The sequence below is a fragment of the Acomys russatus genome, chromosome 1 (assembly GCF_903995435.1).
Source record: "Acomys russatus chromosome 1, mAcoRus1.1, whole genome shotgun sequence".
NCBI lineage: Eukaryota > Metazoa > Chordata > Mammalia > Rodentia > Muridae > Acomys > Acomys russatus.
In genome coordinates this window covers 3,541,128-3,557,515 of record NC_067137.1, presented here as the reverse complement: position 1 = coordinate 3,557,515, position 16,388 = coordinate 3,541,128, and the positions used below count along the sequence as shown (strand labels likewise).

At 35.3% G+C, this 16,388-nt stretch overlaps 1 protein-coding gene across 32 annotated transcripts in view; it reads right to left on the bottom strand.

The window, feature by feature from the left end:
* Nrxn1 (neurexin 1) overlaps nucleotides 1–16,388 on the bottom strand; it is a 1,084,885-nt gene that overhangs the window by 133,091 nt on the left and 935,406 nt on the right. For 19 of the 32 annotated variants that reach the window (XM_051154322.1, XM_051154409.1, XM_051154535.1 and 16 more), the window contains 2 exons: nucleotides 4,305–4,394; nucleotides 2,630–2,949 (listed from right to left, as the gene is read on the bottom strand). In XM_051154322.1, coding sequence (XP_051010279.1) covers nucleotides 2,630–2,949; nucleotides 4,305–4,394 — 410 coding nt within the window. The remainder of the gene's footprint in view (nucleotides 1–2,629; nucleotides 2,950–4,304; nucleotides 4,395–16,388) is intronic. The other 13 variants (XM_051155231.1, XM_051155308.1, XM_051155532.1 and 10 more) reach the window with 1 other exon arrangement.

Here is a 16,388-nt window from a genome sequence, read left to right as displayed (position 1 = left end):
TGATGACATGTCAAAAAAATGGAGCAAAATAGCATCAAGTCTCATTCTTTAATTGCTTGATACATCTAGTAATTTCTCTTCCGTTTTTCCTTCATTCTTTTTTTCTTTTTTATTATTTATTTATTCATTCATATTACATCTCAATTGTTATCCAATCTCTTGTATCCTCCCATTCCTCCCTCCCTCCCACTTTCACCCTATTCCCCTCCCCTATGACTGTGACTGAGGGGGACCTCCTCCCCCTGTATATGCTCATAGGGTATCAAGTCTCTTCTTGGTAGCCTGTTATCCTTCCTCTGAGTTCCACTGGGCCTCCCCATCCAGGGGATATGGTCAATATGAGGCATCAGAGTTCATGTGAAAGTCAGACCCCACTCTTCACTCATCTGTGGAGAATATCCTATCCATTGGCTAGATCTGGGTAGGGATTCGATGTTTGCTGCACGTATTGTCCTTGGTTGGTGCCATAGTTTGAGCAGAACCCCTGGTCTCCCCCTCCAGAGGACATGGTCAAATATTTCTTTGTTCTTCTTGTAAGTTTCTAGGACCCTCTGGATCCTTTTATTTCCCCATTCTCCCATGCTTCTCTCACCTAGAGTCCCAACTTTTTTCATTGTTAATTGACAATTACTTAACACTTTTTTCTTTCTATTAATGAGCTTTATAAAATACTGTTCTCTTTATATTTGTCTTTTAAATCAAAATTATGTTTACACATAATTTTACATACATATATTGTTATATGCAGATACAAATTAATAATGATTGTGATTTTTCCTTCTTTAGGACACATGCAAGTTTATCTAAAAATTTTGGCTATTTAATTAGTTAAGAATGTTACAGGCTTAGTAAGAAAAGTGCTGAACCTTTCAATTTTTAGTTACAGAAACATTTCCAACTCTGAATAATACATTCGAATAATATTTTCAGAACAATTTTACGTAAAAGGAATATTTTTAAATTGTTTTAAATTAAATTTTTTCTGTTTCACATTCTCCTTGGCATGATAATCCTTACCAGCGGCACAGCAACAAATTCCTAATGAAATATAAGTAAAGTGTCTCTAGCAACATGAACAAGCAGGAATCTGTCTAAAGTCTCAAGCATGCATCCAAGGAACTAAGTACTGTGTCATCAACAATGGAACAAATCTACACACAGTACTGATAATCCACAAAATGATGCTTTTCCAAGTAAATATCGTAATAAAATTGATACCACGAGGGGAGGGACTTATGCTTATGTCCTCATGCCCAAAACTCAATCTGTACATGTAAACTGTAATCAATAATCAATAACTATGTATTAGAGTATGTGCTATGAGGCAGTCAACTTTACATTGTAGCCTGATGACAAGAAAAATGAGAGCCTAAATTAGATAAAACATGGGCTAATATATGATAAAATATGCATAATATATGATAAAATATGCAATGCAGCACCGTGTCACATTTATCAATGTACATTTCAACATTTAATTGGTTTTCCTCCCCCCCCCCCACGGTAAACACTATCTTTTCTTTTTCTTACTTATTTTCTATCAGTGCATCTCATTCAACATAAAAATCAAAATGCATTTTGTCTTTTGTAACACATCTTAGTGACATGACAGATCACGGTCACAAGTAGCATGGGCTTTCTAGTCTTCTCTGTCCACATCTGATCATCTGTTTCAAGCACTTGATCCAGAAGTTCTTAAAACATCTGTTGTAATTTGTTTTCCCCTTTGAAATGCCGTTTCCCAGATAGGTAAGAATCATAGATTTGAAAAATATTTATCTGCCACCTACTGAAGACATTCATTATTGAAAGCAAAATGAAGCCACCAATCTTGAACGGTGAAAATAGAAAATTCTGAAGGAATTAACAAACGAATACATGCAAAGTCCATAAATATCAATAAGGACCTCATTTAATCTAATAGCATTTCAGCAGCATCAATAGTATTTAATTAGTCTTCATCATTGTTTTCTGATGCAATGCCAATGACTAGATCCGCACATCATCCAGGCAATTGATAAGTATTTTACCATTGAATTCGTAAATTTGCAAACTGTGTCAATGTCACATTTAAAAATTCTATTTTTTGGGAGTCACAGACACAAAATTTAGTAATAAAGTCTATGCAAGTGTGAATAACTATGTATCATATAAAATATCTTCACTGAAGGCAGTTTAAGTAGTATCGTCACTGTTAGGTAACCGAATGAACATTTTTCTCATGAATAGAAATGAGACCCATCATTCACCATGAAGTCCACAAAAGTAACCCTTTTACTATGATGACTTGCTAAGATTAAATAAACAAAACCTTCCAAAATGCCAAAATTAATTCACTTCTTTTCTAACCATAAAAGTAATAACAGATCTTCCCCCACCAGTAGTGCCAAACCAATGTTACGGAATCAAGCCAACAACTAAGAAACCAAACATTTTTTTGTCTGCAGACTTCTCAACAAAAACATACACAAATATCATATTCATACAAGACGGACCACATAGGCAGTTTCCAAGTAAGACCGGCACACGAGATCCAATACAAAATCCTGCTTAGAAAAACACACAGGCAGAAAAGGCCACTTTTTGTGATCACAGATCTGAAACAAAGGGATAGCATGCATGTTCTCACCTGGCTGATTGGTTCTTTTGTGGGGGGCTTTCCTCTTCTAGCTGTGCTGGTAGCCAGGGTTGTGGTGGTCTCCATGATTGAGGTGGACATCTCTGACTGCATGGCAGTGGCTGTCGACTCAGTTGTCATAGAGGAAGGCACTTCACCAACCAGCCTCACATTCCCCACTATGGCGATGTTGGCATCATTCTCTGCGGCCATATTCAGAACTTTCAAGCCATTGTAGTAAAGCCCAGAGAGCTGGCCCTGGAAGGGCTGGCCCTGCTCTTTCCCGCCAATTATTATGGTTGCTTGGCTATTGAAGATTGTGAGCTGACGCCCTGTAAAAATAATATTACATACATGCAAAAGTGTTGATTGTGAACTCTACATTTTACAAAGGATGATAAAACAGATCTTTCATGGGGTGGATAATGAAAGCAATAAACTATAAGAGAGGCGTTTAACTCATAATTCATTGCTTAGAAATGAGGTGTCCATGAAATGCATAATTACTGCCAAATACTTATAAATTGTTAACGTATTATAAATGTAGTGCCTTTGCTAAAAGACCAATCAAACATATGTATTATAAATCAGTTTTTAGTGTAACTTCTTTTCCTTTGCCTCAAGAGCTTACTGTTGGTCTCTGAAATTTAAATTGCTAAATTTAAAAAGGGTCTCATATCTAACATTTCAAATACTTGTTATCCTCAAGTAACCTCTGAAATAAACTAATCTGTAGGAGCTAAAGTCTAATTTTAAGTTTTATTGTAAAAATTTCATAATTCGTATAATGCCCATACAACTCTATGTGCTGTTCTTTAGAAATGTTTATTTTTTGGAAGGCAATAATCCATTGTTAGTTCAATTATTCTACTTTCCGGCAATCATACTAAAAGGAAAGGAATGGTTTCCATTGAGCTTATCAGAGACAAAAAATGTTTCAAATGTATTTTTCTGATTGGCTTTCAGCAAGTCTATCAAAACAGAACAAAATAAAACAAAAAAGAACAGCTTCAGATGTAAAAAGCGGCTTCAGGAATGATACACAAACCAATGGAGAAATTATGGCACAATTCCATCAAACAGTCCTAGCAACAGTACCATTATCATCAAATGGAGACTCCAGCGTGAGCAGAGTTCCCTCTGCTCATAAAGCATGCACACGACTTTAAGTTCAGTTTAATTGGGGTTTATTCCCAAATGTTCTCAGAAGCTTGCAAACGTTAAAGGGACTTCATTTTGACTGGCAATTCATATTGCCCACTATTTAAGATTCCTAGAGTTTAAACAAAGAGTTTTTTTTCAGGACCATGATAGATATCCAAACTACATATATTTTAGTTAATAATTTAGAGGCTAGAACATGGATATAATCTATAAATGATTTATCATTTTTGGTTAGTGCTTGCTCTGAGTACCTTCATAGATTGAGTTAGTGGATTATATTTAACAGTCCCTTTAACCTTAAGTTAACTGGGTAAGATTATTAAACCGTTGGTACTTCTAAAAATGTATAGAAATTATTATACAAGGTATGCAAATATTACTATCTACATTTTACTGTTTTAAATTTGTTTTTAATTTAGTTTTACGGAAAATTTATTTTTTATGTTTATTAGTGTTACAATGAAGTACTACTTGGTTATGTTCAAATTATTTTTTTATTTGAAGTTTTAATCAATGTTTTTACCTTTGTCGAGTAGCCATTCATCAACTACTCGACCAAGTCGATATGGAATTCGCTGTCTAGCAATCGCCAGGCGCTCGTTATCATTGTTTCCTTTAAAGTTTAAAGAGACATTTCATTGGTTAAAATCTGTAAGGTCAAAGGTTAAAAGTTAATACTTAAAGCTTGAGCTATACAGTTGCCACATGATTTTTTGAAATTTGGAATTTTAAAAAGTTCTACCTAGAACATTTCATGTTTCAGACTTGTCATTCATTCATTTATTTTATTTTAGCAAACAAAATTATTCCTATGTTAATTGAAAATTAGAAATCTGCATTTGAGCTAGGTTATTAAACTTAAGTTATAGACAGACCCGAACAACCAATTTAAACAGCATATAATAGCTTTACAAAAAAATGACCCTTGACCTCAGGGTTTTGTCTTTTTGATGTTTCTTATTAACTAGTTAAACATGTTCAGCTACAACAGGTTTAAGTTTTCAAAATACATTCAACCTCTAATCCCAGATTAGTAATTTATGAACACCAAACTTAACACCATCTTTGGTACACTGAAGCATCTCAAATAGCCCTGGCATACTTTATTTCCTATTAAGACAACATATTTCCTTATTTGTTTCATTTAAGAAAACCACAATGTCCAAACAGCTCTTGTGTATTCCACCAAAATTGGTTCGTCAATCACTTGCACGTTATAAGAAAGTACATCTCACATAATTCAAATATGAGTTAGGAAAGGCTTTGACAAAAGTGACTTTTATTTGAGTGTCCTTCAGTTTCTTTAAAAGCTTGGCATGCGGAAGCATATAGCATCTGAAGAAATTGTATTTAAGTCTTTGTATATTCAAATCCCTGCTTACTGTTAAGTTATTCTCTTTAAAACGTGTAAGAGTGTAATGTACAAATGAAGATGTAAACAATGGCTCTTAGCCACAGGTTAGAACTAAATGAAAGTCTTGCTTCTCTGAATAGAAAACATTGTCTGCTAGAAACATTGTTTATATTGCCCTTGAATGAGGCTTGGAAATAGATGAACATTTTCTTGATCTAGAAGGCACTTAAGAAGGGTCTGGGCTGCTGTTAGTGCTCAGGAGTATATATTGACAGAAGAGTTTTTCTATTTTATGAAAATTACATATAATAGAATTTGGAACTGAGACATTTTGTTAATAGCTTGAGTGAGAACTAGTAGTTAAAAGAAACCTTAAATTATAGTGTTACCTATATAGAAAGCCTGGAATATTGTGCTAGAGAAGAAAACAAATATACCTTTCCCTCAGATTTATAATTATTTATAAGAGACTTTCACTTTTTATGCTAATGTACTTACCATAATAAACTTGCCCTCACAAAGATCATACATGTTTGAGGAAGGATGAAAGACCCACTATGTACAGAATCTCAATGTATTGTTCAAATGTGTATGTGACCAAAAATATTTCACATATTGATATTAAATTTAAAATGAAAACAAAGTTGAGCTAAATATACATTTAATGAAAATATTAAGCCTTATTTTTCTGGATCATGTAATCATTTAAATGTAAAGTTGTAGTTCATAATGTGGGAATGTGTTTATATTATTTAAAAAATATTATCAGTTTAGAAGGATAGGAAAAAATTACAATTCTCCTTTTAAAATGTGTTCACAGTTTGTGTTCTTTTTGTGTGATTGTGCATGTGTATATTTTAGAAATATAGAAAAGCTTAATATTTTCTGTCCTAGGGCAATGTGGGTATTGATAAACTATGTGTTTTGTGTAATTATTATATTTTTGCATGCATAAATTCAAAGGCAACCACCAAATGGTTTTTAATGTGTATTTTTTTTTCTATGTGGACTTCCTTCTTAGCCTATGTTCATGGCAGTGCTCAGTGGCATAAGCTTTCTCACCATTTTATGATTATGTGGTTTCTTATGCAAGATTTACCCTTTTCCGAGATGATTCATGTTTCCTAAGACATTATCCAAAACCAGTTCTGTACATCACTCTTAGCCAACTACTTTGACTGTCTTTATCACCTTCCTGCATCTTTCTGCAATAAATCCAGTCAATTCCTATCAACCAATACTTCAGCACACCATGAATAAATACATTACCATTGTCCTTTGGATGAAATCTCCACCCATTACTGATGTATCTGTGTACTCAGGTCTCTTACTACTCCCACTGCTTCCTCTCCACTCCATCACACAGCCATCCCTGACTTGCCCTCCTTTGAGGTTTCTTCAGTTCTCCTAAAACTCTTCTTTCTTGCCTCTGAGGCTTCCCATCTGTAGATTGTCTCATGTGAGATATTCTCCCTTGCCTATCTCATCCCCATCTTCTCTAGCCAACCATCACTCATTCTTAGCAAAATCATAGTTTTTAGGGGGCATTCCATGACATAGTCAAATTAGAATCTCTGACTACATACTTCACAGCTCCTGAAGCACAATCCTTAGAAATAGCCTTAAAAGTTACCATTCAATTAATAGTTTTCCTCGTAGTTCTTCAACACAATAAGGTCAAGTACTTAATGTAGTGTTTACTGTGTCTCCACTGTTTTCACAGTACCTAACACACAAAGTCCCATCCTATACCTGTACAATGAAATAGAGAAAAATTTCTTTCTAGTTCTCTTTTATGAATTTACACTGAGCTAGAAATGATCATAATGAGTGAGTTAACCCAGAAGCAGAAAGAATCAAATGGTATATACTCACTTATATATGCATACTAGCCCAAGGGGCATGTCCCACGAAAGCCTTCACTTATCAGGAAACTGGGACAGAGGGGAGGGCATCCTATTGGGACTCTAAATGAGAGACGCATGGGAGAATAGCAAAATAAAAGGATACAGAGGGTCCTAGAAATCTACAAGTAGAACAATATGATAGGCAGATTTGGGCCCAGGGGTCCCGCTCAAACTAAGGCACCAGCCAAGGACAATACAGGAGGTAAACTTTAAACCCCTTCCCAGATCTAGCCAATGGTCAGAATATTCTCCACAGTTGAGTGGAGAGTGTGATATGACTTTCTCAGGTACTCTGGTGCCTCACATTTGACCATGTCCCCTGGAGGGGGAGAGCTGGTAGCACTCAGAGGAAGGACAGCAGGTAGCCAAGAAGAGACTTGATACCCTATGAGAATATATAGGGGGAGGTAATCCCCCTCAGGAACAGTCATAGGGGAGGGGAATAATGGGAAAATGGGGGGGGGAGGAATGGGGGGATACAAGGGATGGGATAAACATTGAGATGTAACAAGAATAAATTAATAAAAAAAAAAAAAAAAAAAAAAAAAAAAGAAAAAAATGTGCCAGTGTCATAAAACAAGAAAACATAACTTTTAGTAGTACAGGACGGTTAGAGAAAAAAGTATCAAACAAGATGAGCAAAAACAAATGTCATATTCTTATAATGAGTTGAAGTGGACCCTTGAAATATGTGTATACAGAAAATTTGTCCTTACGTTTTGACCGAGTCCATCAATAGTAACATAATTGATATGGCCCAATTGAACTCAACATCTGTTTGAGAAGACCTTTGAGATTCAACTAAAATAAGAATATAAAAAAATTATGTATTCTACTTATGTGGTGAAACACTTGGGTTTTTAAATGTATTAAACTAATATTTTACTTCAGGTGGATAGAGTTTATTGTGAGGATGGATCTGTCTGTCTGTCTGTCTGTCTAGCTACCATCTCAGAGTACTACTGTGCTGGCTAGCCATACATCATACTGACACACAAGTTAAAATTACTGGAATGGAAGGAACCTCAATTGAGACAATGTCTCCATAAGATCCAGCCAGTAGGCATTTTTTAAATTAGTGATTGATGGGGTGAATCTAGCTCATTGTGCGTATTTCCGTCTCTGGGCTTATCCTGGGTTCTATAAGAAAGCAGGGTAAACAAGCCACAAGGAGGAAGGCAGTAAGCAGCACCCCACCATAGCCTTTGCATCACCTCCTTCCTCCAAAATCCTGCCATGTTTTATTTCCTGTCCTGATTTCCTTTGATGGTGAACAATGATACAGAAGTATAAACAAAATAAATTCCTTTGCGCCCCCACCAAAATAAGAACATAAACACTGCTTACCAGCCAATGAATGACTATGAAAATGAAGACAATTCACCAAATAAAGAATGTAGTAAAGATAGGGGTGAAATTTTAAGATAATTTATGAGATTGGCAGGCAAATGGAGGGGACCATAAACTCCATAGCCCTGAACATCAAATGCCAGTTACTTCATGTGGCATGTTCTTTAATGAAGATAATCTGAGTCAAATTACATGTCATTCTTCGTAGACATAATCTTTGAAAATCAGATAGTATTTACAGCACACACACACACATATAATATATATTAACAAAGAAGGTAAGAATATATTTGTGTATCTTTGTTCTTACACTAGATAGAAATTCAATAGCTTTTCTTAGCACTTATAACATGATGAATACAAAGCTAAATAGAATAGAGAGAAAAATGCTGTTTCTTCTTTCTGGTCTTAAAGCTATGGGCTCCAGTGATCCTCCTGCTTCAGCTTGCTAGTGTTTGAGGCTATAAGAAGAACAAACCACTGCAGTTTGCTGACGTTGTGTTAAACAGTGATGCAAATCCTGTTTAGATCCTATGTGTAATCCTAATTTCATCATTACCATGAGAAGTTGCATTGAGAAAGTAATGGAAGCATACTTTTGAAAAGAATTTACAAAAATGAATTTCTTTAAAAGTATGGAATAATAAACATTCTATTAGTAGCTAGAATTTAACTTATTATTAGAAAGCATAAAATATATACTAGGTAGTATATTAAACATATATGTGTAAATTTTATGTAGTGAAACATTCAAATAATAATCAACAAAGATTTGATAAAACTAGAAAACAATTGAGAAAAAAGATGGATCATTGTTTTTAAATGTTATAGTAATGTTAACTTTTAAAATTTCAAGAAATTTTGAATTATTTTGTTAGTTGTATTTAATGTTATCTATTGTCTAATCTCTGTCTAGAACCCACATGAGTATAAAGAGCATAAAGTGGTTAATTTTACAAGGCTAGGAACACAAAATTTCCAATGTCCTTTTATATGTCTATTTTACGGGGAAATATTTGGTTTGTAATACAAAGGATGTAGGATCACTACATAAAGCTTCTATGGATATTGAAAGAAAGCCAACATGAACAATATCTGATATTAGGAACACAGAACACCCATAAAGTATAAATGAATCTGAAGGCAAATCTCTGGGAAGAAACATGCTACTCTGCAAGAATTGCCAATAGAGGGAAGGATGCTACAAGCATGACTCAGCTATGAATGACTTATACTTTGAGGCTGTTAAGAGGGGCTAAAGAAAATTTCAACTTAATAATCTTACAAAATCCAACTATGGCAATATGTAAAACATGTCACAGATTGTTGTACATGGATCTTGGTAAATGCTTAAAGGATGGTAGTTTAGGCAGGTATGGCAGCCCTAAGTGTAATCCTTGTGCTGGAGAGAATTTGGGATGTGAATTGTATCGATTAGAGGCTAGCCTGGACTATAAAGTAAGTTTCAAGACAGCCTACACAGATGGATGAGACCAGGTCTCAAAAGCAAAGCAAAAAAAAAAAAAAAAGGATGCTCTCATATTTTTGTCCTTGATAAAATCAGAGTAGGGATTCTGTTTTATTTCTTGTTCTTCAGGTAGTTATGGATGGGCTTACTCTATTTTTGGTTCTACTGAAAATATCGTGACCTATAATGTAAATCACCATCTATTGAAGTAATTTTCAAGAAATGGATTTGTATTATGAAGTTTGAAGGTTTTTTCTTTAGAATTTCCAAAGCGTTAAGCATTTTTGACAGGAAGAAAATATCTGTAACACCTTATCTCTATTTTCATTACTGTAAGCACATATGTGGAAGTCACAGTTTACATATGTGAGAGTTGGTTCTCTCCTTAGCGTGCTGGTTCTAGGGGACAAACACAGACCAATAGTTTATACATTGGTCCCCTTTACTAGTCAAGCCATCTTGCTTTTACTTGACGCAGGAGTGATAAATGAACAGAAACACCTATTCAGTGAAAGTGGCATGGAACTCCCATTTTAACTAAATCTACACGGGATCGTTTTCATGTGGATAAGTAGACACATTATTTGTGTCTTCTTTAAGATGTGCATCTTGTAATCCACTGTCTCTAAATCCACAGCAATCCACCTGTCTCATCTTTCTACATACTATGAATACCTGAGTGCATTACCAAGCCCAGCCAAGCCACCATTTATTAATTATCAGGAAACTTTATTTCCCAATATGATAGTGTTTGGAGATGAAAACAGAGCCTTTGTGAGGTAACTCACTGACCTTATGATAGACAACTCAGCAAGTTCCATATCCTTTCTCTCTGTGGCAACACAATAAGATGGTGATCATTTCTGACCCCAAAAGTACACTTCATCAGATCCCAAATATGCCAGAACTTACTTTGGATTTCTAGGCATCCTCAAGCATAAAAAGAACATGTCTTTTGTTAATAAGATACCTTGCTTGTGAATACTGCCACAAAAGCTCAGATTGACTTACATAAGGTATACCTGAAAATATTTGGCTTAGAGTTAAACTTCATTGTGAGACTCAGAGAGTAAAGGGAGGGGGAATTTGAGACACAATTTTATGCCTATCTGGTAACAGAAACAATTGAGATTAATGTAACTAATATATGTTTTATCTACCCTTCTTAAAACTTCCTTTTTTTTTTTGGTAATTTTCTCTTAAGAATCATATAATATGTATTACCCTTGAAGAAAAAATAGGGAAAAGGGCAATTGGAAACCAAAACAATGTCAAGGAATAATACGACAATAGAGACAAGAAAAGGACTTTTTCTATTACAAGCTTCTTATTTCCTGAGTTTTTAACATTGTGCAAAGGCATACAATGATTGGTAAGGAATTCCCAGGTGTAAGCTGAAGCTACTTAAAGTATTTATTTTATGTTAATGCAGTAGTATTTGATGTTTAAGAGTCATAAAGCAGGGTTGGTGGTGTTAGTAGTACACTGCCTACAAACATGTCCAAGATCCTACGTAACACACACACACACACACACACACACACACACACACACACACACACACACACACATCATAAAGAAGTTGTTAGTGCTGATGAATTCTGTACATGGGTTAAGAATTAGCTCTTTACTGACGTTTAATTGAGAATGAAGTAAAAATAGGACAGTAAGGCTCCTTAATAAAATATTCTATGCTTTATCCAATATTCAGCCACCAGTGAGCCCCCGTGTTACACAAAAATACATGCTGGCCAAGAAATGATAGCACTTGAGATTTTCTTTTTCTAACTGCATAAAGGGCTAGTGGTTAGTTTGTTCACAAGGAATCTCTGATTTTGATTCAATTTTCTGATGAACTATGAACATAGGAGATACTCTGTGTGTATCATCTCTATCTGTATTTTTATATATTTTCTGAGACTTTCTTTTTAGAAAATTAGTTTTAATGATTGCATCCTTTAAACGAAATTGCATATGGACATTCCAAGAACTATTTTCTTCAAACATTTCACAGCAAATGTATCAATAATCTATAAAGAGTACTGCCTACTCTTGACTAAGTGGGAAAAATGGATGCAAAGTTGGTCTCTAAAACAATAGGCAGAGAAAAATATGGATCTCATGATGGCAGCCTTCAGGGACTTGAATTATTTTCTGGACTTATAAGCCCTCATTGAACAATGAGCACACCCTTCCAGAATATAAAGATGAGATACCATCATCCAACAACAGAAAATAATGATGCAATAGACATGCAACTAAATTGTGTGCATTCTGAAATATCAACTTCTCAAAATATGAATTAACGAATATAGTGGATCATAAAGAGACCAGAGAATCACATATTAAATGAATTTTATGCTTTACAAATTGCCTTACTAACACATACAGATTCTTATAGTCAACGCCAGCAATGATGCTAGAACACAAGAACCTTTTATTCAACAAATGGAAAAAAGTTATGTGTAAACAGATGGTGTGACTTATGTGGCGTCATGAGTAACCAATTGTATATGAGTTGAAGGCTACTCCATGGCACAATTATAAATGGAGGCCTCAGTCATAAACGTTCAGCTTCTTCCCAAAGCACTTTCTCATATAATAAAAGATGCTGTGGTCTGGTCTATAAAGTATAGACCTATAAACTCTAGAGAAAGATTACCCCCTTGAGGTCATGAAATCTGCAATCTTCCACAAATCCTCATAGATACACAGGGAAGCAATTATAACCATTTCCATTTTATGGATTAGTGTGTAGAAGCAGAGGTTGTAAACTAATCAAAGATGTTTTATAGCTGAGAACCCAGAAAGGAGCACAAAATTGACTTGTCTTCCTTTTATACTAAAGCCTTGCCATGTATAACCCCTTGGGGCAGCAAATGTTCCCAGTGTTCCTTGTCCTCACACCTAATCTGGAAGACAAGCCCAATCATAACTATCTACCAAATTTATTGTTTTTTCTAATAAAAGCCCACTCCAATGTCAAGTTGAAAAAGAGTGGGTCTAAGCTGTTAATGAAAACGTCCTGCAAGAATTGCCAGTTGAGAGGAGGGACAGAACTTTGAAACATCAAAAATGATATTAGTTGAACATCACATTTGTTCCTCTCTTCTTCACCCTAATCTCTTATTTTTGTTCTATCAAGTTCTTAAATTCTATTCTCACATTGCTTAATAAAGCTAAGTATGTATTGAGATACCTATTCTTTCTAGCTATACTTCATTTCTCCCAAAATATATTACACTCTTTGTTCTCTAGATACTATACAGAAACCCTGGTACTTTTGCTTGTTTGTTTGTTTGGGATATCTGGCTAGATGTGAGTTTCGCCACATGACTCTGCAAAGTCGACTCACAAGCACTGCCCTAACCCTGGATGTTCTGAGTCAAGTGTATGTCACAGGGTCCTACTGCAGTTTCCCATGTACTTGTGAGTGTAATGGACTAAAGCGACCAGTATAATTCAGCATTCCAGACCAGAAATGGGGTGCCATGAGCCTATAACTCACCACTACTCCAACTGCAGAAATGCCGAGGAAGTGATGCATTAAAAGGCGCTTGAATACAAAGGGTTTTCACATCATCATCAGTGAAATTACAGAGAAATAATTAGAAATGTGTTAATGAAGAGGTTGATAAGTGATCACTTCCTTTACCTCTACAACAACTTCAACCTACAACACTCTTAAGTACACTTTCCAGTAACAATGATCTGTAAAGCAATTAGGGATATAACTAACTAAATATTTATGCCATTAGATAAGTAGTATACACAATTGCAAATACTAAGTAAATTATTATGCAGATTGAAATACTTCAAAAGTAAATATAGAAATAAAAATATTTGCTAGAATATTGTATAAAATGTCAATCTTTTTTTATAAATATTTTAATTTTGATCACACTGCTTCTCAACAAAAACACAAACATCCTCTGTAAATTAAATACCGTATCTTAGTGCACTGCCATATGTCATGGTCCCGGTCAGTCAGATCACCTAACACACAGAGAAGACACCAATAAGCAGGGGAAAGCTCTGCTCATAACTAATACTTCAGATGACATTCCAGCTCTATCTGTGAAACAGCAAATCAGAAGATGGGCACAGCAGACCACAGCATGACTACTATGGGGCTTAATGGTGCTTCAGAAAAAAACTACAAACACTGCATGCCTAACTGGCATAGGAAATGTCCCTGTTCATGTCCCTCTTTCCTATATATCAACATTGAGATATCTAGTTTTCTTTTATACACAAATTTGTAGAATAACTTTTTTCTAGTAGCTATGTACATTCAAAGCATTTTCTCAGATATTGTCCCATCAGATTAATTACAGATAAAAAAACAGCTTTGTGCTTTTCTCACTGCCTGTGTGGAATAATTTCTTCCTAAGATTTCATGATATTTGTTTCAAAATGCAAAGAGATAGAATAGCATATCAAAAAGCACCAGCAAGAAATGAAAGCAGAAGGAAAAAGCAGATAACCAAATGCAAAGCCTACCCTGGTAAATTAAAGGTCATGCTTTATTGTAATGCATGCTAAAGTACTTTGTGCTAGTGGTGTAGCATTTAAGATAGAAAAATGATTTAACAGCTACAACAACAGAAGGGCCACCAGTAAATATATTGATGCCTGAAGTAAAGGAAATGTAAAACAGCCTATATTACCTTATGAATGACATTTGGATATTTTACAGATATGAAAAGCTTGAACACTTTCTAAACTATGATGTCATAGCATCTAGGCATATTCACCCCAATAAGAACTTCATAGAAACGTATTCTCTAAAGCACCAGCTCCCAGATCTGATTTCTAAAGAATCAGAGAATAGTATGATGTGGCTGGAATTTCTACCTCTCCCACAAGAATTTTCTTCTGTTATTATAAACATTCAGAATATTCTTTGGGAGAAGGATCCATAGGACGCTGTGCATATGTTATGATACAACTGAAAGCGACACTGGGATTTCTCAGCTCTCCAGCAGAGAAAAATGAGTCCTATAAGTGGGAAGTTCAAATCTCATTTTCAATGGGCTCAAATCTATTTTTCTTTGTAATTGGAATGCAGATTTTATTTCGGTTGGAAAGATGATGCTTGTAAGTTACACATAAATAATTTAATGTAAAATGTCTTGGGTTAATAAAGGGTAGGCTGCCAGCTCCTTTCAATTTCATTAAGGGCAAAATCTCCCAGATAAAATATTCTAAAATTGTTGTACATGAACAATGTGAAGTTAAAATTCCAAAAATAATTACTTACCAACTAGTAACAGGCATGCATTCAAAACCCTATTCGTACCATAGAGGTATGTGTAACTTCACTGTAACCAACAGCTCTCTAATTGAATGGAGGCCTCACCCACCAAGAGGTAAGTTACACCTGGAAACCTACCTAGTTAGTCATGGATCTTTGAGGAAAAAAGCTACAACCACTACTTTACAAATCCAGTACAATACTGAGTACATCCTAAATATGATGCTTATACCCAATGGTAAGTTTAGTAGTTAGGCCTCCTCATCAAAAGAACTTCCTGCAAGAGAGACCATCACAAAATATCCTAATGACACAAAATACAGAGAATAAGAAATACTGTGGTGTCTACTCCCAACTGACACATCTACAGCTCAATTCCTGCGCAGGAATCATTGCAGATATAATAAGAGCCTGTGATGATTAGAAATATATGACCCCAGTAGACTCACATATTTGAATGCTTAGTCTTGAGTTGGTGAAATTGTTTGATATGATTAGGGGATGTGGCCTTGTGGAAGTATGTCACTAGGGATGGGCTTTGAGGAGTCAGAACCTGATATAATTGTTAATTCTCTCTGTCACTCTGTCTCTGTCTCTGTTTCTCTCTGTGTCTCTGTCTCTGTCTTTCTCTCTCTCTGTCTCTGTCTCTCTCTCTGTCTCTGTCTTTCTCTGTGTCTCTGTCTCTGTCTCTCTCTGTCTCTGTCTCTCTCTGTCTCTGTCTCTCTCTGTCTCTCTCTGTCTCTCTGTCTCTCTCTCTCTCTGTTTCTTATGTTTGTGGATCAAGACGCAAGCGCCTACCTTGCCTGTTAATATGCTTTCACCAAGATGACCATGGACTCTCTCTCTCTGAAACTGTGAGCTCCCCATGAAATGCTTTCTTTTATGTGTTGCCTTGGCCATGGTATTTTTTATCACAGCAGTCAAAAAGTAAGCAAGACAGAGGTTAAGGAACAGGAAGTTTTGTGAGAGAGCACGTCTTCTAGAAATGTCAGAGAAGCTCTACCAATAACGTTTCAGCCACATGGCTGCCTAAAAAGACACCAAATGGGACAATCTCTTGAAGCCTCAATCCTAGAAAGAAAAAAAAAAAACTTCACACAACTGAAGAACAGTGGGAGCAAGAAAAATAGTCTTTCTCAATTGGTTATCCAATACCAAGTATTGAATTCTGAAATAATGTACATACAGGGACATTACATGGACTAAACAGATTGTGTTATATATTTAGAAATATATTTTCTCCAAACAAAAACATTGTCTTTTTATTGACA